The following is a 27,143-nucleotide window of genomic DNA, read 5'->3' as shown; positions in this document are numbered from 1 at the left end:
CGTTGCAAAGTCTATATCTGGAAATGCATAACCGCTCTTGAACGCTTCTCCCTACGCCGGAGGGGCGGAAGAGGGAGTGTTCAAGAACGCCTCGCCGCTCTTGAACACTTCTCCCCCGCCCTCCGCTGCCGAGCGGAGCCGAAGGAAACATCGGAAGACTGATCGGAGAACATCGGAAGCTTTCGACGACGGTCGGAATGAAATGGCAGAAACTGTCCGTGTCACGGAAGCGCCGAGATTAGGTTACGTAGAAGCTACACATGTATTCTGCGGCGGTCCTGGCCTGCTAGTGTGAAGGAAACCGGAGAAAGGAAAGGAGATTCAAGAGCTGCTTTTCCTCCTTTTTTGTTTAAAAGACGAAAGAAAGGAAGAAAGAAAGACTCCCGTCCTGGTTCGTTGAGTCTCCGGCAGGCTTTCAAGCGGGTCGACAGTGTCGGAATTAACCGGAGTGGGGTGAGCTCGATTCGTGAATACATGTTTGTCGTGTTATTGTCAACTGTTAGCGGCGCCTGGAAGTGGGTCATAATAGTGTATTGCTGTGGTAGCGTGTTCCTCCAGCACAAACACGACAGGCAGGACGGGTCCGGCCTAAACGGTGCAGAGCAGCCCGGGCTGAGAGGCGACACTGCGGGGAGGGGGAGCGTCGCCGGAGCCCTCCCGTGTCGGGGCTGCACATTAGCTCCAACCTGCCTGTCACATAGGAAGTCGTCTGCTCCTGGGAAAACGCTTAAAAGTCTCTGAATACACCCTGGTTTTCGTTTGTTTTTCCGGCTAGCTACCTCTGAGTTTGACTCCTCTCACATCCTGCACGGTTTTGCCTCAGCATGCCTTCAGGATCTGATGTGTCTTTCGCAGCTTGCGTTGAATGTTAGTTTCTGTTTTTGTTTTTCCTCTGTGTAGTGATATTTGGTTGATTGCAGATATTTTCAAACTGTCGGCCAAGAAAAAAAAAAAAGGGCAGTGATGATCAGCCGAAATGCACCAAGAAATCTGACCCCTGCACCAAAACGTGGTCTGCAGAGATGGGAAGAGTTTGGTGATCGTGTCTGATTTTCTGATATCCCCCGTTAATGGTCATCCTTGCTGCTGCCATGTGTAATTCAGGGGCTTTAAGAAAGGGGCCGTAACCTTGGAACAGGTCAACCGCCTCCCCCCTATGGAACAAACACAGAAACTCAGGTCCAGTTTACACTTTGTTTCAAGTGAAAACGCATTGATTTTTGCGTTTTCGTTTCAGAAAAGTTTTGTGTTTACACGGCAACGTTTTAAAACAATGGCCGTTGACATGGAAATTACAGAAACACTCAAACCTGTGTAGTTGGCATGCCAGGCCACAAGATGGCGCTTGTTTGGCCTTGTAATGAAACCACACGCACATGCGTGCAGAGAACAATATGTTAAATATGTTAATAAATATTGCATTGCTATTACAATGGCGAGTACACGAACATTCATATGGACCGACAACAAAATTGGGTTGCTGTTACGGGAGAGTCTCAACTATAAAACTACCAAGTCCCAAGAGGATATGAACTGAGAGTCATTACACTCTGAAGGCTGCCATTGTTGTTATTTACCATCTTTTTGCGCATGTGCAGAAGAACTATTTACAATGACAGCATTCCATAAAAGTTCTGTTTTCCTCTGTCTACACAGAGACAAGAGAGTTTTCATAAACTTGCAATTTCTTCAGTTCGGAGTAAGAACGTTTTCGGAAAGTTCCACCTTTGGAGCCGTTTTCATGAAATTTGCATTTTCAAGTTCTTTATGCTCCGTTGTTGTGTAATCGGACACTCAGAACGCAACAAAAATGTTCCATTTTCACTTGAAAGCGTTGTGTAATTTCAGCATGCATGCTTGGAAAAAACTCCAAAACAAAGCAGGGAGGACATGTAAAATTCCTCACAGAAAGGTGCCCAGACTCGTATGGGGACGTTCATCCTGCGAGGCAAGATTGCTCACATTTACGCCGAGATGTCTTTTAAGTCAGTTAGTTTTTAATATGGAGAATCGTCTCATCCAGAGGTTTGCAGACTGGACTCATTGAAGCCTGTGTGCATTTGTATTTATACCTCTGCTATGATTCATTGCAACAATTTCCATGCACAACTGACTCGGTGATTGTTATCATTATTGTGTGTTGGGTTTGGAGCAGGGGACTCAACAACTCTGTCAGCATAAACGGCTCGCTTTGATCACAAGTGGCCGGACCTGTCAAATTGTAATCTAATAAACAATCAAGATTCTAAATGTACTTCTAATATGGTAGTGCAAAGAAAAACAAATATATGTAACTGTAATTCAATCTTTATAAAAGACTTAATGTGCCCTGGGACAAAATACAGTGAAATGTCTTAAAAAAAAACATGTTGACTATTTGTGGTGAATCTATTCTCTTTAAATATTGTCGCAACAGATGACTCTATTCTTCTTCTTCTTTTGTTATAAAAATCTGCAAAGAGACTTGAAATCCACTGTGGATTTGAATTCATGTAATACTAATATTACATAGTAATACTAATATTACAAGAATTTTACTTTATTTTATTAAAATGTTTGCAATATGCAGGTTGTTGCATGTTTTACTGAGACATTTGCATATTTTCTAAGCAGAAAAATACTTACCGGGAGTGTGTTTCCAAGGCTTCATGGCCACCATAGGTTCTCTTGAGGCTCAGTTTATGTTTCAAGTAAAAATGCATCATTTTTGCAATTGCATCAGTTTACAGACCCCTAAAACACAACAAAGGTTTTCAATTTTCACTTTCCATAAAGAGAAGGCCTTTCAGGAGGTTGACGGGAGTGTTTCCTGTCATTATTTGCACCGTTTCATTGAACCTAAATTGAATGAACAGAAGAAGTTTTGTTTTTTGCAGGACAATCATGGCGCGGGTTCGATTTGTCTTTACACAGGAAGATTTCATTCTTAGAGTTGGAGAGATGACCATTTTGCAATTTGAGGACAGCTGTGATTGTTTACCTCCAGAAATCTATCAGATGTCGACTCCATGGGTCACATTTAAAGCCATCAGCACACGACAACAATAGGTACTCGGCTCATCGCGTGTGTGTGCAGCATTGAATGTCTGCTGTTTCCTTTTATTGTTTAAAAAAAAAAATTCTGGAATGCAAATGAGAAACGGGACCATGTTTTGTGAAATTGGAAGGTCTAGCTGAACCAAAAACTGATTTGTCCCGGTAAATGTTGAGAAGTGCAGTTGGTTCAGGGTCTTTATTGGCGCTGATGGCGTCCTTGTGGGCTGTTATCAACAGCCGCTACTTTGGCCAAACGCGAGTGTTCCGTAGATAAAAGCCAAGCCGCCGAGGTGACCTCAGAATTTGTATTTGTGCGAATAAGACGTGAAGTGGAGCAGACCTGCGGCAGCAGCGAGAGGCAGATTTACTCCCGGGAGAGGCGGTTTGATGGAAGGCTGTGGGAGGGGAGGCTGTGGATGGTCTGGACACCACTGCCAGTCCAAAAGCCATATCTGGCACTTTTCTGACACAGTTATCTACTCCTTTCTGTCTGGCTCTCGGAAGACTTTTCTCGTTGATTTGGGTTTAGTTTTTTTCCTAGTGTATTGGAATATGCATGTTGGCATCACATCTTTTTCAGACTGGAGTCGCCTTAGATCTCAAAGAATCAGAGAGTCGAAGCATTTCTCAAGTATTGGTGGATAGAACCCACTTTAGTAACTGAGGTCACTCATTCAGTCACTTGTTCAGTGATTGCTGTTTCACATATGCCTGACTTTGACGCTGTATGTAGGACTGGCAGCCGACGCCATATTCCGTAACGTTCACATACTTCTTCGAATACTGGAGCACAAAGATACACTCTCTCCCTCCAGTGTGGCCCATATTGGATTTGTCAAATGACATTTTCTAAAAAAGCACGTCTGAAGCTGGCTTACTTGTTATTTCTGGCCCTGCTGAAGTGAGATACCTCTGGCAAATGAAGTTGACATTAAGATTTTTTTTTTTTTTTTTTTCCCGTCAGCCAGCAAGAGTTAATGAAACTGGATGCAGCATAAATGGAAAGAGTAACATCAGAGTGAATGTGGAGATAAAGGGTGCTTGAGAGCATTGAGGTTATTTATACATGTTTGCTGCAGTTTGGAAGCAAATCACATGCGAGGACTTTGCTATGGTTGGTCTGCATTGTCACTTGAACTTCACAGTATTATCTTTATAGTCAGTCTACCGTTAAAGCTCATATTGAGTGTCGAGAAACTGTCCAATCATGGGTCGGAACGCAAAAGTTTCGACAGTGTGTAATGTCATTTAATCCCTTGCACGTATTTGGTTTTTATTGTTGAATTTCTCCATTTTTGGAGGGGTAACTTGAAGACAAACATTTGTAATACTGCAGTAACGCTTAGGGGCATAGAAGGATCGACCATGAAACTCATTGGCAGTGTTCATTTTTCAGTTATAATGAGAAATTTGGCACAAAGATCCATCACAGACTCTGACTTGTTTGAAGAATCTGCACAGGGGGCCAGCTTGAGTGTGAAAATAGTGTATGTGTGGTAGGTGGACTGGTACTACAAAGTCTCGTGAACCCATACCTCACTAAGAAATGATTGAGACCCAACATATGAGCTGTGGAAACAGTCCAACAAACCTTCACAGCTCATCTTTTGGAAAGGCCAATTGTAGGTCTGTGTTTGTGTATTCTTCAGTGCTTTTCCCGCTGTGAGATAAAACGGCCACTTTCAGGCTCTCCCGTTGCGCGAACCGTTTCTCCATCCAAGACGGTCGACAGGGTTGCACAATGGAAGACGGACAACGCAGCGCTTCCTGATCAGAGTGAAAGCGACTGAAGTGCGGGAGACGGAGAGAGAAGCAAGGAGTGCAAAGAAGAGAGAAGAACGCCGGCCATCAGATCTATGGTTTGCCTCATCAGGGATCTACATGAGGGTTGAATTTTACTTTAACTTTGTCTTGCAAGGTTGTTGTTCAACCCGAGTCAAAGCCAACGGTCAAGATCTTTGTGTGGAGAGGAGTGGAAAGGGGAGAAGGGAAGGCTCTACTGGAAACGAAGGGGTGGGGTGGCGTCGGCGAGCAGCTCGATCGGTCAGCTCGTAGTCCGCGGAACATTGAGCGATCAGCACGGAGCCGACCTCTTCACCGCAGCGTTCCTAATCCCTCTAATGATTTGTCATCTTCATACCCAGCGTGAAGCCCGGCTTCCTGCTTCCTCTCTGCCTCCATCGCTGCTCCATCGCCCCTGACCTTTCGGATTTCACATGCAGCTCCTCCAGGGTTATTCCGCTGATTTCTCTAGCTTAGTCATCGCGGCGGTTTGGTTGTGCGGCCGCTTTGACGTGCTGCTGCTCGTGAGTGCTTTTTGGTGTTTTAATTAGGCAGAAGAGAAAACAATACAAGATCCTTGCCGATGGCATGCCTGTGCTGATCAGACTAATTCTCCCAGTTTAAAAAATGTACACACATTCCTCAAGCTGCTCACATTTTATTAACCTGCGTCAATTAAGCTGAACTGGACACGTCAACGGGGCTGTGTTTGATTACTTCATACAGCTTCACACTCAGACCCTCGATGAACAGGACCCATAAATGGGCTTTGATGACTTTTCCTACTCGAGAATCATTGATCCTGAGCGCCAGCCTGAAGACCATCAGCCACTTTTATTTACGGAATAATATATCCAGTGCTCGAACTCGTTCCACATAAGTCCTCTGAGCTTCTTACTTACTAGCAATCTGGAAAGACAACTCAAGAGTCTAAACAACAGCAGCAACTTTTCTATTCTTGCAAAACAGTACTTGCTTCAAAAGTGCCCTCCTTATATTTAAATTCTTCATTATCATCATCATCTTCGTCTCCCGGGGTAATTGTCCTGAACTGTGTTATCGTCATCGAAGGGGCAAGAGAGTTTAAAGGATTTCAAACTCACAAGCCTGGTGCGGGCTGATATACAAATTCTTAGGTTTTCCTACGAACTGCTTCGTTTTCAAATGACAATGGTGCAGTTTCCTCATGAAACTTGGAAAATCAGTTGTCCAAAAACTGCTGACATCTAATTTACAGAGCATCTTCCCTCTAACGTAATGCTTTCTGAACTCACCAGGCAAATGGGTTATTACACAGTTCAACCCTTGTTTCACAGCCACACCACAGTAATATAATGGGCACAGAATCAAAAGCAAATTAAAGCACTTTTCAGTAACTTGTAATTCTACAAATTTTTCAATAGAAATTTTTTTTTCGTTTGCTTGCACGACACTGGTTGTTTGTTATTCCCGCATTTCACAGATCACTTAGCATGGAAGAGGCCGTGTAAACCCGTACTTTTAATGTGCTCACATGAAGCTTATCTCTTATAGAGTCTCTATATGTAGTTGGTGTCGTGCTGGTTTTCCCTCCAGTCCGTCTTGACATGCTCAAATTGATTGTTGGAGAACTCATTTTGTCCGTGACGGTATTTATTTCTTCTTCTATGAGTCATAACATTAGTTTTGTCAGAGCTTCCATCACAAATCGCGCCATGCATATTCATATTTGTATATATGAGCAATTTGTCTTCACCTCCTTGTTTATTGAAAGGCTGCACGCAAAGGCATATTTAATCAGCAAACTCTTTAAAATTGTGTTGAACATCTGTTCAGCTCCTCAATACAGCTTCCCGCTGTGCATAGGTATTAAGGGATTTGTTTTATTCTGTTTGAAATGGGAAGCTCATAATCAGCAGTGCCCTCCATGCTCTTGTCTGTAGGATTGTTTTTTTTTTTTTTTTTTATTCTTCTTCTCTATGTCAAACTTGACCCATCATCCTCTTCACTCCCCCTGCAGCTCTTGAGAGGTGATCTCTCCTTGGATGCCCAGCCACAGCGTTCGGCCAAGGCTTCACCATGAACCGGAACAAGCGTGAAAAGGAGTACTACAGTATAGATGTGGGCGACTCAACTTTCATGGTTTTAAAGCGCTACCAGAACCTCAGACCCATCGGATCCGGAGCGCAGGGAATTGTCTGGTGAGTACGATTTCCTCATGTCGACTGGGAGCAGGTTTCGCTTGTGTTAGCGCCACATTGAGCAGCTTCCAGCTCTGGATAATTAGTCGATGGAGTTGATTACAGAGCAGGAGATGTAGAACTCTAAATGGGAAATGTGAGTTTGAATCAACTCTGACCTCGATGAGTCAGAGTTGATATTTCTATTAGGTTGAGTAGTGCGAACTCTATGATTAACTAGTTAACAAGTAAACGAAAAGTAGATTCTCACAAAACTGACAAGGTTTAGAAAGGACATTTACTAGTTGGCGTACTAGTCGTACACGTCTCTACATTTATCAGTGCTGGGTTTGGAAGCTGTATTTGCTAATAGATGTATTTATGCCCTAGTGTTGTGTCTGGAAGTGATTTCCAGTTAAATACAACAGGATCGTTTTCCTTTAACACTTGGGGAAAGCTTGTGAGAACAGAATCCTGTTTATTATGTTTTTCAACAGTTTGTGCTAAGAATTCATAGTTCTGAGATGTAGACAGAAATCAAGGCTGTCGAGTTAGATCTTTTACTGGCTCCTGGTTCAAAAGGTTGATGAGTTTTGACGTGCGAACCGTTAATCACCATATAAGAATTGGTTTCTGCATACGTATCGCCATGTGCACTGCTCGCACATCTATCATGCCAGGGGCTGATTGATCGGAACGTCAAATATATAATTAAGTGCCAAAGCGGGGCGGTCTGAAGCAAACGGCGCCCCAATCTCGTAACATAAGCTAACCAAGATGAACTCATCCAATTTCTGTGCTGCCATCAATCCTCCCCGGCTCCTCATACCAGGTGGGAACTCAACGAGAGTGATGAAGACGAACGCAAGTCAAGAGTGGCAATTAATTATCAGCATCTGTGTTTCTCTTACGTTGGCAGAACATGCTCCCGCCTTTTCCAACTTCGTGCATACCCAACGTGCGACATGTTCCATCACTCGAGAGGGCCGATTGGCCATCTGTGTTTCGGAACGACAATTTGAAACGGGAACATATGCTGACTGACACCGAAATTGAATCCACCAATGCAGTTCGTTACACTATAACGATTGAAGCAGTGATGCAGTATTGCTAAAATAACGTCTGTGGAACTGCGTGTGATCGTCTTGTACGTACGGACCTGTCAAGAAGCTGCGTCGCTCTCTGATAAAGTAGGAGGAGCCAATCTGGAGCCACCTTTTCTATTTGCCTCACAGTCGGAGGTGTGGTACCACTCTCGCCTGCAAATACGCCTGAAAATATCTATCTCTTGGATCAAAACTTCCGAGTGATGGGGAGAATGCACCGTCGGCTCACGCGCCTTCTCGCATTCTGATTATTTTTGATCATTCTCTGTGTTCATGTTTCACCACAGTTCAGCCTACGACCACAACTTGGAGAGGAACGTCGCCATCAAGAAGCTGAGCCGGCCCTTCCAGAATCAAACCCACGCCAAGCGGGCCTACAGAGAACTGGTGCTCATGAAATGTGTCAACCACAAAAACGTAAGAGCTCCTCATGGCTTTCCTCCTCCTATAAAAGACTCGATATTGTCCGTCTTCTGATATTTATCCCCTGAATGTAGAATTAGCCGCACAAATACCTCACAATATATAAATAATGATTCAGTTGGCAAAAGCAGCAAATACTCATTTAAATGGCAAAAATCAAAGTCTGCTTGAGGAAATCCTGGCCGCTATATAAAGCAGAACATCAATCTCGCCGCCTGTGCATCCTTTTTTTAAACCTTGCAGCCTCGTCACCGGCACAGTCGGCGTTTAAATATTGATATGTGGTCATATTCAGAGTCACTGCGGAGTCGGCAGTGAAGCAGAAGGCTGCTCAGTTTGTTTCCCTCAGCAGGACGTCTTCTGGATGTCCATTGCGACAGGATATACGTTTATATCACCTCGGTGCTTCTCCCTGCTTCGACCAGATACACCTTGGTAACTTTGCTTTTTGTTTCCCACAGATCATCGGCCTCTTAAATGTATTCACGCCGCAGAAGACGCTGGAAGAATTCCAAGATGTGTGAGTATCACGAAACCCCCAATCAGCTGCATAAATCCATCTAGGCAAGGATGGGGTTTTTTTTTTTGTTTGGTTTTTGTGTGCTACTTCAAGGGTCCAGCAGGAGCTTAGTAGAGTGATATTGTCTTTCATAACACGTGAGAGGAGATAATACTGAGTGGACCTGCACAATCAACCATAAAAAAATGAGCAAATGTAAGAATTTGAGTTTGAAAAAGACCAAATAGTGATGGCTACAGGACCACATTAACGAATCTCCAAAACTGCAGCTCGTGTGAAGTTTTTCTGGTCTGAAGTAGTCCAAAGAATGAAAAGTCTTCCAAGACTCCACCTCAAGACTTTACGACTCGATATATTTAATTAGGCGGGTCTGTCGAAAACGTTCACACTTTGATTTAGCTTGGTTGACTGTCATGCTGCTATTCTGGGACGTGATGCAAGAGGGAAATGGGGATTAAAGAAGAGCAGAATTAGGCAATCTGCCTCATTGATCGGCCCTGAAAATGAGGCTTCATCCTGTTCAGCCGACTTTACACACACCGCAAAAAAGAAACAATGCAGCAATTTAAAAATCATTATTATTCTTGTGAGCGGCCACAAACAACTGCAATGCTTTGGGTGTCTAAAATGCACTGTTCGCGCTAATTGAAATCCTACTTTTTGAATTTGGCTTTCAACTTGGAGCTTTTTGAAAACCGTCTGGTTCCGTTGAAACTGTGTGTGTGAAAACCACAACAAACGCTCCATCTCCGTGGAAATAGCAGATCGAACTTTTACGCAAAGCTGATACCACACATGTGCACTACAGCCGTAGTAAATAGATTCTGTTCTTTTTTTTTTTTAACTAAGATGTTAAAACGGTGTGTTTTTACTTGAATTGTTGTTAAACGGTGCCCAACAAAGCTGTAGTGAAAGCGTCCTGAAACAGTTTCTGCTGTCATTGTTAGAAGGTGAAAATGTTTCGTTGTTGGAGGGGGGTGTGATCTGAGAGAGATGAGTTTGTCCTCATTGTTATATAATTTCTACATTTATGTGAACTTCTAACCGTCACTAAGAGCATCGCCCGGGTATATTTAGCCGAGTCCTGGATGTATTTCGAAGTCGACAAGATGTCCACGCAAGTGGAAACTGGCTGTAAAATCACAGAGGGGGAATACTGGACCGGGATGTGGGGGAAGTGATGGTTACACCGAGCACGATGAGAACAAACATGATTAATGCCATCCTCGAGAAGCTCAGGGCGTGCGTGCGTGCGTATGTGCGTGCGACTAGATGGCGCGGCCCTGTCTGCCTCATTGGAGCTAAAAAGGAAACCGGACAAATCATAGCCAGAGGGGGCCGCGGGGCGAGCGCACAGCTGAGAGGACGAGGGGGCGAACGCTTCCGTTTGCCCCGTGCGTTCTTCAAATGTGTTTCATCGACGGCGCGTTGCCTTCCAGGCAAGCGCAGGACCCGACTTTGACGGGCGTGGAAACGGCAGACGTCGTCGCCAAGGTGTCGCTTTTCAGTGAAGGAACGAAAAGCTGTCAAAAGGTTTCTTCGCTCTACGTAGGAGGTTTGAGGAGACCGGTGATATAACAGCTGCCAGATAACATAACATCGTCGGTGTTTCGAGGAGGAGAAACCCGAACTGTCACTTCCCAAATGCCAGGCAGAAGAAGTGCTGCGTGGGGGAGGACGTAACAAACCTAAACGTAGCTTCACTCTCATTTCTGCTGGAATCGAGAAATGTCTTGGTGTTTTGTATTTACTTTGATAAAGCGGTAGATTTATCCCCCATTAATGTCATATTTATGAATCCAAAGAAAAAAAACAATAATGCTGGGAACAGTCGATTGGTTATATTTCATTGTTGTAACAGTGTTTTGGGTGTGGTCATTGTAAAAACACCAGATATTCTCTCATTATTTGTTCCATGTCTAGATAAATAAGTCTTTAACCATGCTAAATGATTTCTTTCATTGTATTTGTATATGTATTTTTGCACAAAACCCATAATAAAGTGTCTTAGGAGCAACAGTTGGGGAGAATGGGAGCCCCCTCTCTGTGCCTGCTGTTTGAGCTCCTGTGGTTTCCTCTGCAGGTATCTAGTGATGGAGCTGATGGACGCCAACCTCTGTCAGGTGATCCAGATGGAGCTGGACCACGAAAGGCTCTCCTACCTGCTCTACCAGATGCTGTGTGGAATCAAGCACCTGCACGCTGCAGGCATCATACACAGGGTTAGTCATGTGTTATTATGACCGTGTTTTCACATGTTCTCGAAATCAGATCGCTCAGCTGACTAAGAAAGGAAGACTGAGAAAATTGTGTAGAATAAGAGGAAGGACATAGAGACAGACGTCGGGGCAGAAGGGGATGGTGTTTGGAACTGATCCCAGATAATTAAGAGCACAACAAGGGTGTGAAAAGACCCCTCTATACAGAGGACCCCCACCTCTAGATACTTCTTGGATGATTTGTCCCAGTAGAATATATAAGGTTACTTTTTTTCAGGTTACCTTTCACCTGAATGATTGATATATTATCAGCTTTGCAGCAACACCCAATCGTCAGATGTCCAGAACTTGTTTGTGGCTTCAACAAATGGCTTTCATCCCCTCTGAACTCCTCGGGTGGTTTTATTTCAACAAGTGATGACACTCTGTCATTTTGTATGGAACTTGGATGGAGCGGCGGATGAATGGATCCGTGGAGAATGGACGAGGATTGAATGCATAGAGTCACAAAAGGATGGATGGGGTGATGTGGAATGGAGGCAGTACTACATAGTGGGATCGATGGAGGGATTGATTGATAGGCATGATACGGAAATGGGTGTATTGAAGAAGAGCGGTGAATGCAGGTAGGCAGAGATGGATAAGGGGGTTGATGGATGCGATTGAAGTAATGGATCATCCACGTCCAGCAACTCCATCAGGAACATGATGCCAGCGCACTAATGCTTCACTTGTCGTGTGGAACAACACAGCCAGGAGGATCAAAACAACACTCTTTTGCCATATTTATTTGTTACCTGGGTACTTCTTCATGTTTTTGAATGTGTTTTTGCGTTAGCGTTTTTACACATTTGAATATTTCTTCCACTAAAGGCGTTCTTCAGCTGCAGTAATTGAAAGGCCCTTAATGCACTAACCAGCATGCATAATTAATAACTCGGGACTCCCTCACATTTAAAGGTCAGCATAAGCCAATTGAGCTTTGGAAAAAAAAATTTATATATGTATACAAGCTTTGAATTTCAATTCAAAGCTTGAAGTTGTAGCTGAAGTAAAAAAATGAATTCTTTGAAGAAACTTATTCTCGTTTTTTTGTTTTATTTAACTGTGAGTCCGACTGTTTCCTCCCACCCAAAGAAAAGTTAGCTAGAAAGAGGTGGGGCTGCTCGATTATTGTAATTTCGGCAAAACGAAACGCATGCCGAACTGCGGCGTGAAAAAGCAAACACAAACTAACGAGACCCAGTCACAACCGGGGGGAAGAGAAAGAGCACTGTTGCGTGAAATGTCAAAACAAAAAAGACATCAACGCCGTCCGCATATCCCCCCATCCATCCCCTGTCGCAATATTTAAAGGCATGTCACTTGTTCACCCGATATCGTGCAGCTCTACTTCGAAGTACCAGGTACTCGTGTTCACCTTGGAACAGCACACACACACGCGCGCGCGCGTGCGTGCACATATATCCTTGGGGCGCACGGTGACAGCACTCTGTCCATCACCCTTGCAGAAATCTGTAGCAGTAGATTAGCTGAGCTCCTCTTGTTCCATGAGCCAGAACTAATTGAACCACAGGCGGAGCAAGCCGGCGTCGATCGGCACGCGAAGCTTTCATAAGGTGAGCAGACGACACGCAGAGTTTTAGGTCCCTGACAGGTTTGGATGATTCTCCCCTGAGAGGAGACGAGCTGAGACTCACCACTGACTCTAGAAAATGGTTTCCTTCCCGGCGACGGCACTCAAGCCTAATTAAATTGCCTCGATAATCAAGACGTGATGAAAATGGTTGAATAGGAAGGTTATTCCCTCCCACACACGTTGGGACACATTAACGGTACTTTATGGCCCGTGCGAGATTCTCGTCAATCCTCAACTGTCATGGCCGCCGCATTCGCCTTAACAGCTGGTATATAACCATCCTTAGATCATACCTGAAGGCAATGAGCCTCGACGACAGGGTGCGTTATAGGCTGCAGCTATGAAGACAGACTTTGGTACTGTCGGTTTAATTTGTCCGGATTTGCTCGAAGAGAACGGAGATACAGATTTATTTTACTAAGCTGGGAGTCGATGAGGGTGAACGGTCATCTCTTCCCGGGTATAAAAAGTCTACATCTTTCAAAAAGACTTCTCTGCAATCCAACCATGTATTGTTTGCGATATAATTGTTGTTATAAGTTTCGCAGAGATGTCTGTGCTTTGTGTTGGGGAAAAAAAAAAATCACTGAAATGTCTCCATGTAATGGAGACTTTGTGTTTTTCTCTCAGGTTTCAGCACATTAACATGCTACACTGACCCTGCAGACAACACAAGCTGGTATTCAAAGCTTTTCCTCCAGCGTGTTGCAGATTTCTAAAACTAACCAGGCCAAAGCACCAGGGAATTTAATATGCTTTTAATCAGAATCAGGGCGGCTGCTGCGTGCTGCTTAAAAGTTTCCTCTCAGCGTGAGGTGGTACCACATGTTGTCAACTAAAGCAGTGAGTCTTTTGCTTTTTGTTGCCTCTGGTCTTTTGCATATACGCTTGAATTTATTCGGGAGTCTTTCTGTTGTGCATAACACGGGGACGGCATCGTTTAATTCAATAGGATCATGAAAAACAAAAGCAAATCCTCAAACATCTCAACTAAACTGCATTTTGTGTGCAGATGACCTGGTTGTGGTGTCTTGGAGGAAGAAACTGAAAGAGAGGTTATATTGCAAGTTTCTGTTGTGTTTTGATGGGATTGAGCACAACAAGTAGCAAAGTTCAGCTATTGCGGTCAGTTACTCAGTTATTTTGTTTTTTCCTGAAGACAAGTGGTTGAATAAAACCAAAAATTCCAAAAGAACTATGACAAGCACATCGTTTCGCGTGAGAAGGCATCGTTGGTTCATTTTTGTTTAAGAATCGTGATTTAAATGTGAGGTAGATTTCCAAATGAAGGGATTCAAGTAATTCAAATACTTTTTGTACAAAGTCAAATCAAAGAAACTTTCCGTATTCCAGATGAGCCAGTTCATGTGACTCCATTGTTTTTTTTTTCTGCACAGGACCTGAAGCCCAGTAACATTGTGGTGAAGTCCGACTGCACACTAAAGATCCTGGACTTCGGCCTGGCCAGGACCGCCGCCACCGGCCTCCTCATGACGCCCTACGTTGTGACCCGCTATTACCGCGCCCCCGAAGTCATCCTGGGCATGGGCTACCAGGCCAACGGTGAGTGTGTGTGTTTGTGTGTGGCGGGGGGAGTCTTGACAGCGATCGGCCCGATGAGCCGGATCTGCTGCCTGGCCTGCTGCATGGCCCTCACCTTCCGCTGAGATGTTGGGAAGATCACTTCCCAAAACACACGTATGCACACATACACACACTTTCTCTAAAGGTTTCCCCTCAGGGCGGACGCTGGCATGCGGGTGCTTCGGAGGGAGCCTCCTGTTTGGAGTCGGCAGGGCTTCAGCATGTGTCGCCTGTCCTGAGCCTCAGTACAGCCTGGCTCCGTGAACACAGGCCACCGTGCATGCCTCGGCACTCTCACTTTGCACTCCCGCTTGGAAACTGTTCAGTATCTGCAAGATGGACTCTAAAGAAGAGTTCAGCACATTCGGAGAAATGCTGTCCGATGCCAGACTCATATCTGTCAATTAACGACCCCGAGCCAGAGTATGTGTAGAATATGAGAAACGGATATCACAGGGAGGTTATTTAAAGGTCACAGAAATGTGCGAAGACAGTTTAAAGCTGGCGATCTCATTTCTATTTTTCTCAGCCAACACGCTCACGTGTGGGAGAGAAACGACAAAAAAACATCTATACAATGCTCATTAAGTTTTCTTGTTCTCATCATGGAAACTCGACCTGCACAGTATATTGCAAATCTAGGCGAGTACATCGACATTCATATGGACCGAAAATGAAGTTGGTTTGCGATTATGGATGTTTCTCGACTATAAAGCCACCGGAGACCCGAAAGGCAACACTGTTTTTGCGTTTTCACTTGGAAACCTCACGTAGACGTGACCTTCATTGTCGTCGCAGTGTCAAGATTTGCATACAAATCGCAAAGTACTGACTTAACTACACTTTGTTTTAATGCTTTGCATGTCAACATGGAATTCTCATCAGATAAAGTCACACAGCGCCAGATCTCCTGACAGTAGATTGTAGATTTGATTGAAACCAAGTGCGGCGTTGTGGTTCAGGTTACAGTGTACAGTGAAACAAAGAGATGTAAACAGAGGCTATAGCAACAGTGGTTCACAGTTTGGTTGCGAAGAAACTCGGTTTACAAGAGTCACCATGTGAAACTGTGATGACGAATCGGCAGATTATGATGAGTGTGATTAAAACCCACATGATCTATTCGTCACTACTGAATAATTGCCGTTACCAATTATCTACCACACCAGAATCGTGCAAGACCAACAATAGATCCGCTCATTTGCTTTTAAATGGGCAAAATGGCTCCTATACACCTTATTCTAATGCAAGTCTTTGCCCAAAGGAAGGGCCGTGTTGCGTTGATGCTTTCGTAGCTGGATTGGCAAATAAATGGTGTTACATCAAAGTGACAAAGACGAGAACCCTCCTACTTTTACCTCATCGTCTAATCATGACTGAAGCGCGGACCAAAGAGCTGCAGTCACTCGACAAGGCCAACACACACGTGTACAATTCTAACATTTGACTAATGAACCGTATCAAACGACAGCGAGTGACACTCAAGTTGACATTCAGGGAAACGGAACGCAAAATGCTTAAATTTGTTAGGAGCGTTAAAATGAGTTTTGATTGAAATCTTTGTTTAGTTGACCAAGAAATGAGTCCCGGGCTGAATAAAATCCAATTCATGTTGGATTTTTGAGGAAGTATTTTGAGTTAAAATCTCCTTTTTATACACACGTTGTACACGTTCAATCACAAAGAAGCTGCAGCCTCCTGTAAACTCTCATCTTCTTCACAGAAACTTTCACACTCATTTTTCCTGCTGAACCTGTTGTCTTTATTTCAATTCTTTTCGCTGCTTATTCTCTTTCTTCCTCCCTTTTATGCTGCGTGTATGTAGTGGATATTTGGGCTGTGGGCTGCATTATGGCAGAAATGGTTCGCCACAAAATCCTTTTTCCAGGAAGGGATTGTATCCTTGAGCTGCTTGCAGCAGTGTCTTGCACCGCTTCTGAAACCAACCCAGCGCCGAACACTTTTCTTCTTTTTTTTTTTCAATGATCTATCTTTATTTCTTTAACATCAAATGGATTGTGCTGATGGATTTCTGTCTCATCTCCACTTGTAACCCGCCCTCCTCTTCTTACATAAACACATACAACCCTACAAGCACCACAAGCGACTGAAATCCAGTAAAATATGAGAATATTAAAAAAGAAAAATGCATGAAAAGCTTCAGTCATCGTGGTTTGTGGACCACATCAAGCCAGGTGTGCAAAAAAATGTAGCGTCAAACATTTTTGTAGTTTTTCAGACATATATGAGCACTTGGAATATGTTGGTCTTGAATTTGAATTTGCCCTTACGACAAACTTGACATTTTTTTAAATGTTCAGTCTAGTATCATGTGTCACGACTGGAGAGACTGTAAATTCCAGACTATTGAGTGCACCTGAATATATAAACACCAACCAAATTTAAAAAGAATGGTTGGAGTTGCATGATGCAGCTGAATGCATCACCCATGTAAAAATCCATAAATTAGCCGTGTCATTTTTCTGCGCTTCAGTGTTCAAAGCGTGTGAAAGTTGGGATCCAACAGCTGGCTAAAATGTTTTTTTAAATAATTTTTTTTAGGAAAGAAAACCAACATGTTAATCGATCTGTTTGGCTCCTCACTGTTGTTTTGTTTTTTTTGCGATAAAACTGAAACTGACTATGGTATAGCGAAGCATCTGGTTTTTCCGCTGAAATCTTTCCATTAGAAAGACAGAAAAGCTCAAAGATTCAAAAGCATGTGAACAAATTTGTATTTTAGCTCTTCTCACATACTCTGTTGCTCATCCCACAAAAGCATGATCCTAACAAATGTGGTGCCATCAAAGGGACTTTCCAACAATATATAATTTTTGATCAAAAAATGTCATTCAAATGCACATTTCTTTACTTTTTCTGCTTTTCCATATCCAGCATGTTAAGCAGTGAGGATATAAAGAAGTCGAAATGCATTTGAAGCAAGGCCTTAAGTCAGTCACAACATTTCAAAGCCGATGATTCACAGCACCTGAACAAGAAAAAATACGTAACGCGTCTCGTCTGGATAATCTTCCACCGTTCCTGCATTAAAAGAGAGTGCACTCAGCTGCATGCGGTCCATTTACTTGTCACATACTTCACCTTGCACGTACATCTTTGTGTTTATTTTATTTTCTTCCGTTTAAAAAAAAAAAAAAAAACCCAAAACATTTTACCTTCGTTGTATGAGTCCTGCATGCTAATTGGGTGGTTGTCATTTCATTTTTTCAGTTGATGTCTGGTCTGTTGGCTGCATCATGGCTGAAATGGTCCGGGGTAGTGTGTTGTTTCCAGGCACTGATCGTATCCTTGAGTTGAACCTCCATCCAAAACTTCCCCCCTCCCTTAAAAAAAAGACAAACAAAAAAAAAATGCTGAGTTGCCTCATCCTTTTGTCTGATGTCTTGTTCACATCTTTTCACGCATGAGGAGAAGCAACAAATTGTTTTTCTTAGTTTATTTATAACATGCGGAGAAAAAAAAACAACTGAGCAAATGTGTAGAGATAAGAATGAACTGAATTTCCAGGAAAAAGAAAAAACTTAAACAGTAGGAAAGTAAACATAAGAGGCTTTGCACTGGTTGAGGTCAGGAGATAATAGGAGAAAAACAAACAAGGTGGCATCAGGTGATAAGCTAATCCACTGGCTGCAGACTTGATAAGGACAAACTACTATGAAGGTACAGAGTGAGAGAGGGCACAGAGTACAGGAGAGAGAGAGAGCACTCGTGACTTAAAAAGATAAAATATGAACGTATGGGGAGAGAAAAGAATGAAGCTGTAATAAGGACTTCCAGCAATCTAAACCTGTAGCAGCCGAACTAGAGAATGACCCAGTCTGGCTTGAAATGGATGTAACCGAGCCAGCTTTATTACATTCTCATAAAAACTGCTTAAAAAAAATGAAAATGTCAGTAATTTCAGGATATATGTATCAAGATAACTTAAATAGCTTGAAACCAAATATTCTCTATTAGTATTTCCACTCAGTTAAAACATGAGCCAGAGTTTGTTTTTAGGTAGTTTTTAATTCCTCATAAAAATGAGACCTCCTGTATCGTCATATTTAAAACAATGGAGAGGTTCTGTTAGGGTGTAGTTTGATTTACAATATCTTCTGAAGATCAGCAGACTCCCCGCGATGCTAACGGCGGTTTAGCAGTTAGCGCCATGCTAGATTATCGGCACAACAACAGTTTTCATGTTTTCCCACGACTTCTCCTTCTTGTTGCCAAAGATGTGAACAAGCTTGTATGTGTTCAATGTGAATTTTTTTTTTTTTTGTGTGTGTGTGTGTTTTGTCCTCGATGGAAAACATTCATTTCCAGCATCTGGGCGTCGCCTCACGTGCGCAGATGTTTGAAATGATTTTTCATGGCGGTGTTTTCGTCCCACTCGTCCTGACCGCTCTCTCCAGGATCTTTTTTTTTTTTAACTACGTAGTTCTCCTATGGAATTGAGAACCAAGCCAAACTGGAAAAGTAAAAAAAATAAACCTCAATCCCCCGACCCCCCCCCCAATGTTCAGCCGACCGGCTCCGAATCCAGCCCCGTTTCTTTCCTTAACAACGCAACCACAAGATATCGACCAGTGGAACAAGGTGATCGAGCAGCTGGGGACGCCGTCCCTGGAGTTCCTGATGAAACTCAACCAGTCGGTGAGGACCTACGTGGAGAACCGCCCGCGGCACGCCGGCTACAGCTTCGAGAAGCTCTTCCCCGACGTCCTGTTCCCCGCGGACTCCGAACACAACAAGCTGAAAGGTACGGCTCCTCCAATATCCTGCCGTTGGGTTGTACAGTTCGCTTTTCGGAGGCGGACTTTCTTTCCGGAGCTGTGCTTCAGTTTTTTTGCTAGAAATTTTAATTATTTGATTCTTTTCTCTGAAGAATTTATCTGCATTTTTTATTTATTTTAAATTTTGATGGCTTTTGTTGTATTGTGGGGATTAAAATAATAGGTCCTCTGTGGCTTAGTGCATCCAAGCAGGAGTCTGCTCTTTACCTCAGTTTGTGTCGCTTCTCTGTGCAAACGTCAGCTGACGGCAAAGCCCGAGTGACACATCAGCTTTGAGCAGCCGCCTCGACATTAAGCACTTATTACCGGAGCCGACAGCTCAGGACCGAGTTGTTTACCGTGAAGAAGAAGCATTTTTACCTCCAGTGTGTGTCTTCATGTGGGAAGTTAGAGGAGATGACAGGAAGACTCCCAGCAAGCCGCCGAGCTGTTAAAAAATTGGGGAGTGTGAAGGGGCTCATCTTTTTATGTCCTCAGTAATTCGCAGAGTTATGAGGAAACGTGACGGCAGCGCTCTGCCCTTAAGTTCTCCGCTCCGATGTTCTTGCGGAGCTCCGAAGACGCCCGCGGGCAGGGTTTCCTACAGAACGTGTCAGAATCAAAGAGGAGAGCAGATTTAAGTTTGCTGTTTCAGAAGACGAGTCCTCAGACAAAATTTCTGCAATTTTTTCCGCCTTATTTGGCATCGTTCTTACAACTCATGTGATATACCGAACAATCCTGCTTTCTCCTGATTGTATTGCAGCTCAGAATCAGGATCACACGAGTTGAGTTTGATCATGTTTGTTTCTGTCTTTGTGTTTTGTTTTGTTTTTGGTTTCTCCCCTCCCCTCCCCCAGCGAGCCAGGCCCGAGACCTCCTATCCAAGATGCTGGTAATAGACGCGTCGAAGCGGATCTCGGTGGACGAGGCTCTCCAACACCCCTACATCAACGTCTGGTATGACCTGACTGAAGTGGAGGCGGTAAGTAGACACAACCTGGCGTCCAAAATCTGATGGTTGATTTTTAGGAAAGCATTCATGGATTGGTCTTAAAAAGGGAAATGCTGACAAAGCAAAAAAAACTTCACATTATGACCATATTTCCGTAGTTGCATGTAATATGTTTGAAATTGAGTGATGTATAAGAAAATGTGTGATTTGCTTGATTAAAGCGTCTCTGCATTATAACATTTCTTTTGGAGCTCACGATAGATCACTAAACATTGCAGAATCTCCGTTAAGAACACAATGATTCGGCACGTGTACATTGATTATTGATAAAGATTCCTCAAAAACACCCATTGCAGCAGTGAGTAGTGCAGATTCTATGCAGACGATGCAGCAGTGGACAGACCGATCTCCCTAACTTATGCCTCAGGCACACAGGCTGTTAATTCCAGTCCTGAAATAAAGTTGGCATCGAGTAGTTTCTGGGTACTTTTTTGCTGGAAACGATTGCACAGGCCAAGGCAGGAAGAAAAAAAAGAAGAAGAAGAAGAAACGGGTCAGCATTAAGTGGTTTTATTGCAAAGACAAGCTTAATGCTGCAGTTTGAATCAGGATCTGCGTCAGACGGTTTTCAACTCGTCCAACGTTGTTTTAAGTTTGATTGGAATCGTTTGAACCGTCTGCTTCCGTGTCTTTTGTGCAGCCTCCGCCTGTGATCACCGACAAGCAGCTGGATGAGAGGGAGCACACCGTGGAGGAATGGAAAGGTAGGGGCAGGGGGGAGTAACTTTCTTCTCTCTTCTTTGATAAGCCGTCACAAGCACTCAGTCGTTTGCAGCGTGTTGCATAAGGACGGACACACTTTCTCCTCAAAGGGAATCCCCAGCTTTCCTCTGCATTCTGCGCGGAAAAAAACCCAAGTGTAAATATGAATAAAAGCAGAAAGACAAAACCGGTTAGTCATCTTGGACGTCGTCACGCCTGACTTGAGGTGATCTTTTTGCCGCATGGAGAAAATAGAAAAGACGTGAATCACATGAAGGTGAGCGATGAGGCCACAGTGTCTTGAGAGGCGATCAAGAACAGATGAAAACTGACTGTTCGTGCATGAAGAGGTCTCGGAATTTAATTCATGATTCTTACCATCTTCGGTATGCAAGTAGACTTTAGTAAAACTCAACAAATCACACTTTATTAATCCCCTTTGGGGAACATTCCTTTTTCCACATTTATCTGTCCTATTTCTAGAATGCGGTGGTACATCGGCACAGTGGATGGGAGTTAACGGACCCTGAATCCATTTCTCTAAACTCAGAGCCAACAGCTGCCAATTTTCTTGTTTAGGGATCAACATCTTGACCCTTATAAGAAAACTATAGTGCACATGTGCCATTTACTACAGTTTTAGAACACTTGAAATCAGAGTCAAGAGTAGAACCTTTAAAACTGCCAATGGCTTTTATTTCAAAGGTTCTTTACTTTACAAGATTTGTCCTCCAGCTCCCTGCATTATTTCGGCAAACGGTCGTTGGAGAGGTGGTTTTTTTTGATAGTCTGATTGGGAAAACTGCAATAAAACAATGTGTGAATGTAACCAGCAGTGGACCTCCCATTGACCCCTGGGGAACACCATAGGGAAAATTTTCCAGCTGCCATGTGCAGAGAGGAAGTGACAAGATGTCCACACATGAGGTGACTTATTGATCGGACAGATCGCCTGAAACTGTTTAACATTTCCGACAGCCGACAATCAAATCCTCTGGTGTGAAAAAAGGCTCGCCTCATTTTTAATCGGTTCAATTTTTCAGGTTTTCTAATACATTTTTCAAGCCGCTCAAATGCCCAGATTAGTGTCTTCAACAATGATTGTGTTTTGTGTTGCAGAGTTGATATATAAGGAGGTGCTGGACTGGGAGGAAAGAACAAAGAACGGTGTCATCAGGGGACAGCCAGCCTCCATCGGTTAGTGGACTCCATTGTTTTAGACTCGAATTTCTTTTTCCACTGCTTTCTTCAGTAAATTTTAATGTTTCAAGTTTTTACTTAAAGTGTTGTATCATTGGTAATCAGACACTGATATTCTGCAGTGATTAATCAGGATAATAAAACAAAATTAGACGAAGACACCTCATTGAGTAATGTATCGCGTATTTATGTCACGGTCATTCTTTTGTGAAGGGCTCTCATATTGAATGAGGATATATAGGTTATGAGTAAAGTAGCCACAATGTGTGTAAAGTAGCCATAACAATAATAAAGTAGCCACAACAGCAATAAAATAACCCCAAAGTAGCCATGACGCGAGGAAAGTAGCAGCTACACAAGTAAAGTAGTAGCTGCGTCATGATTAAAGTAGCTATGACACAAGTAAAATAGAAATAGAATAATGCACAGCCCGAATACGATGGCATGCAACATGAAATAGGGCAACGCAAATGCACACTTGTACAGTGCAAAGGCAAAAGTGCATATAACATTCAATGTCATGAAACACACAAATGTAAAAACGTATAACACAAAAGTGGACACACTGCAGCTGCATCGTGGTGCAAAGTAAAGCATGGACGAGCACAAAAGAAACGCACACTGCAAAGTTGCAACATGAATGAACAAGATATTTACAAACTCTTCCACATTAAAGCTTGACCTCCTGATGACTGACCACGGGCCTGTTCCTGCTTCTCATAGCACAGGTGCAGCAGTGAGCAGCAGCCCCTCCACGCCCCCCTCCACCTCCACCCACCCGACCCCGACCCACACCGACAGCAGCCTGGAGACCGCCGGCGCCGGCGCCGCCCTCGCTGCTACAGCCACCGGCCCCGTGGGCTGCTGCAGATGACTATCATCTACACCTTCCTCCTCTTCCTGTCAGCCCTGGGCCGGGCCACGCCCCCCACCCCCACCCCCATCCCCATCACGGTCACCTCCAAAGGCCGCCGGCCCCTCATTGGCTCCGGCTCCCACCCGCTGTGTCGGCGCCCTCTCCGTGCTCGTCTTCAGTAGTGTAGCGTTTAGCCAGCTAGCTGTTTGAGAAAACTTCTCTGAAAGGACAGATCTTTCTCCCTCCCTCTTTTTTTTTTATGACTTATTTTTTTAAATTTAGGATTTCTTTTCATTTGAATTCTTTTGCTGTAATTTATTGTGGCATTTCTTAATTTTTTTTTTTTTCAGAAACCTAAGATGATAAGAGAATTTTTATGATTTCACTCCGTTGCGGTTTGTACAAACTGTCAGTGAAAAATGGAGAGAAAATATCTGTTTAAAAAAAAAAAAACGTTTTACTGTGATCTATTTTTCTGTTGAGTCGTTCGTTCCACTCGTAAGCTACTGCTTTTACAACTTGCCATATAAATGTAGACTGAGTTTGTACAACTTTAGAGGTCGGTGTAGTTTTTACCTTCCATCCACATTTTACAGCGAGCCATGGAAACATAATTTAATCTGGGAACCAGGAGTCTTAGGAACCGTTTCCTCCCATTTTAGATGGATATCACTGTATGCCGACGACATACTCGTTTATATGGGATCTTTTTTGATTCGTTTCGTGACATTACAAATAATAGCTTTATCATTTTGGGATTTCCAGTGTGGCATTCGAGGCTGAAGGAGCATTAGCAGGCCCAAGACCTGGCATTTAAAGTATGGTGGATCTTGGTCGGCGGGATTTGTTTTGAGGACTTTTGGAATGTTATTGGAGAGGATTTCTGTTTGTGGTTTCGTCGGTGTTCGAGACGTAGAGCTCGTGTGAAGTCGGTGGCGAGTAGAACGTGCTTCGGTCAAGTAGGGAATTTGTGACGTTGAGAAAGCGTGCGAACGTGTCGGTGTTTGTGTAAAAAAAGAAAAGATGTCCGCCTTCTGCTCTCAGATCCCGGGATTAGTAATGTACTTTAGGAGAATTTGGAAATTCGGAAATAAGAATATAATAAAAATATGCAGCACAAATGAGAGTCTAAAGAAAGAAATCACTGTATGCAATAATGGTGCCCTTTTTCTCCACTGTAGAGGATTTCGTTATGAAAGGAAAAGTGCCTGTTGTTTGTCGTCCATTCCTTCGGAAGTGTACCGATTAGGCTTTTTTTTTCTTTCTTTCTTTCTCTTTTTTTTTCTCCTGGTGTCTGAATAGCAACAGTAGTCCCCGTGTGGAAACGGTGATGTATGACGGCGTTGTAGTTCTCACAAATGTATTGTATATTTTTCTACTTGTTTTGATTCGGACCCGCGAGCTGGTCGACGAGGCGGCGCCGTGTTTGCGTTTCGAGTCATTTCGGAAGAGACGGCAGTTTTTATCAAGGTCTTTCATCAAAGTGAAAAAGTTATTTTCTGTGACAACAACCAAAATACTGTTTTTTTGGATTTTTTTTTATGCGTTTGTTTTTTTGTTTTTTAATCTAATGGGATTGCAAGAGAGAAAAAAGCAAATCGACGTCAGGAACTCTGTTAGTATTTCAGTTTGACACTTTCACTGGCTGTATCGACTTATTAGCTTCTTGATGTAACTAATCCGCCGCCGCCGAGTGTTTATCTGTAAGGAGGCGGAGTTGGTAAGTTTCACGCCGGCGGCGTGAATCACCAGCACTTGCTGCGGACGCTGACAGCAGAGGAATAAAAACCGTGTGAGGGTCGTCCAAACACGTAACTTGACGCCCCGACAGGGTTTTCCTCGCGGATGTTTTTCCTCGGGAGGCTTAAAGCGGAGCATGGAGGTTTATCTTTAGGCTCCGTGCTGCGGTCTGCCGAGCGAGGCGAAGATATAACTCCTCATAAAACAGCATTGATTCCTCAGACGTTCCCGCTCCGCTTGTGTTTCCTGCTCTGGATTGGCACCAGTTGTTCAGTAATCGATTACCAGGAACTATAAGTTAAAAAAAATCTTACAATTAATAGAATTTAACACCAGAAAAACGGTAGTTTTGTTGGGGTGAATTTATTTCCATGTTTATCTTGTCCTTAATTCAGGTTTTCTGTTGATTCTAATCAGTTTTATTTAATAGTAATATTTTCTGCTCTATATATTTGAATATACTTCAAACCTTCCCAGGCAACATCGTCTCTGACTGTATCGCATTACCTCACATTACTCTATAAGTATAAACGGGTAGTATAATAGCAAATAAACTTGTGATAGCACAAGCAGAAGTTAGCTTTGGCACAGAAATTAATAATTAATAATGGGACTGTAATGGTTAAATACTCATTCGCATTGTTTGTTAGTGACACTATTTGTTATGTATGTAAAAGCAAATCATAATGGTTTCTTTTAGCTGCTTTAACTTTATATTTTTACCTTTCGAAAACTGCTTTTCAAGTAACTCCATCATTGATAATGTAAATCATATAGAGAAAATGTTTTTTTAACTTTGTAGCTTCGCTACACAACTGTTGAAACGTTAGCAGCGTGCATTGGCATGAGAACCAGTAAGTATAACACTTAAAGAATGAACTTAAACCTGTCCAGCATAAGAAAAATGTGCTAAATTGTTAATAGATTTTTTTTTCTATGTAATCCATTTTAAAGTCTCATTTGGTCACTGACTTTCATTAACACTGATATATATATATATATATATATATATATATATATATATATATATATATATATATATTTTAGGATGCTAAAATTAGCAATGTAAAATTACCTGTATTGCGACCAATTTGTATGTTTCGGATGCAAAGTGTCATTTTCCCCTGAACAGCTGGTGCCACTCAGCAAAATAGAAAAGAAATGTTCTTACTTTCCTTTTTCTTTTCTTTTCTTTTTCATAACCATATCCATTATGAACAAGCGTTAACAGTTTTGGAGCGAAGTGGCAAAGAAAACAAACGACGGAAGAATACATTTCCCACGTATAATCCTGAGAAATAAGCGATATCACATTTGTGTAGCTGACTATGTAATGAGAATAAGATTAGTCCATTTTAGTTTATTTTTCAATCAGAAGTACAGTTCTTTTCTCTCTCTCTCTCTCTCAAAAGTGCTCTTAATTTTCTTCGCCCAACTTTTAGGGGCAGTAATCGGAGTATTTTGTTTTTCATTTTTATGGTTTCTTCGATAGGTGGTTGTTGCTTTAATATTGGTTATTAATTCCTTCCTCTGAACGTTTGCATCCTGATTTTTAGTCGACTTTGATGAACTACCTCACACTGAATTTCTGCCAGTTCTTGCATTGACGTAGTCGCCTGCAGAGTTAGCTATCGAAGACGTGTGAATAACAGATTCCATTATTTATTTATTTGAAAGTGTACTATTTGTCAGTTTCAACAGACTTCTAGTTTTGTACATTATGTATACTTCAACCTAGAAGTAAGAGAATTGTTATATGTATTTTTTTTTTGGTTTTGTTTTTGTTTTTAAACTAAATGTGCAATACCTTCAGCAAACTGTGCTAGTAGTATGTGATGGGCCTAGCCTTTGTTAGCTGTCTCCTGAAGGTAAAGAAAATGTTTGGTACTGTCAATCCATACTTTAATTTGTTTTTCTTTTTTTTTCATTTCTTTTTTTTTTTTTTTAAAGAATGAGATCAGTTTTTATTTCTGTGACTTGTTAATAGTCATAACGTTATGCCACCCGCTGAATAAATCCGCCGGCGGGTGTCCGATGCAGAGATCGGAAAGTTCTCCGACTCGGAACGTGTACCGACGGATTTCTAGATTCGGGTTTGGGTGGGAACAATAATGTTGGGGAAAAAAAAAAAAAAAAAGGTGAGTGCATACCTACGAGAAATCATTATGTGTATGGTGCTGGTTTGTAATGTTTGCTAGTGAATCCAGCCATGCAAGTAGTTTTAAGAATTCCTGGATCTGCGCGTCTTGAAAAAAAGAAAAAAAAACCTGCAATCCAACGAAGAAGTGCACTACTAGAAAACATGCACTGGGATCTGATGATGCCACCTCTTAAGAAAAGTAAAAAAAAAAAAAAAAACATGTACTGCAAATAAAAGAAATACA

At 42.7% G+C, this 27,143-nt stretch overlaps 1 protein-coding gene across 2 annotated transcripts; it reads left to right on the top strand.

Annotated features, from left to right (window-relative positions):
- The first annotated feature begins 272 nt into the window (after positions 1-272).
- mapk8b (mitogen-activated protein kinase 8b) lies at positions 273-27,143 on the top strand. Of its 2 annotated transcripts, none has more exons than XM_080516880.1 (12): positions 273-453; positions 6,818-6,998; positions 8,371-8,500; positions 8,968-9,026; positions 11,110-11,248; positions 14,282-14,447; positions 17,700-17,771; positions 19,051-19,233; positions 20,107-20,231; positions 20,902-20,965; positions 22,083-22,160; positions 22,892-27,143. In XM_080516880.1, exons 2-12 carry the CDS (start codon positions 6,877-6,879, stop codon positions 23,035-23,037), a joined length of 1,284 nt encoding a protein of 427 aa, XP_080373006.1. In that variant the 5' UTR covers positions 273-453; positions 6,818-6,876; the 3' UTR covers positions 23,038-27,143. The 2 variants fall into 2 exon arrangements, with proteins under 2 accessions (XP_080373006.1, XP_080373005.1); XM_080516879.1 differs by having other exon boundaries at positions 22,887-22,954.

The sequence above is a fragment of the Blennius ocellaris genome (genome assembly GCF_963422515.1).
Source record: "Blennius ocellaris genome assembly, chromosome: 21".
Classification (NCBI taxonomy): domain Eukaryota; kingdom Metazoa; phylum Chordata; class Actinopteri; order Blenniiformes; family Blenniidae; genus Blennius; species Blennius ocellaris.
The sequence above is the reverse complement of the archived record's forward strand: the minus strand, read 5'-3'. Positions and strand labels throughout refer to the sequence as shown.

Bases quoted from the DNA above. Each gene is read 5' to 3' on its own strand.
- mapk8b (XM_080516880.1), top strand. From the start codon at position 6,877: ATGAACCGGAACAAGCGTGAAAAGGAGTACTACAGTATAGATGTGGGC. The intron at 17,772-19,050 runs GTATCCTTGAGT...CGCAACCACAAG, and splicing joins GTTGTTTCCAGGCACTGATC to ATATCGACCAGTGGAACAAG. The intron at 20,966-22,082 runs GTAGGGGCAGGG...TTTGTGTTGCAG, and splicing joins CACCGTGGAGGAATGGAAAG to AGTTGATATATAAGGAGGTG.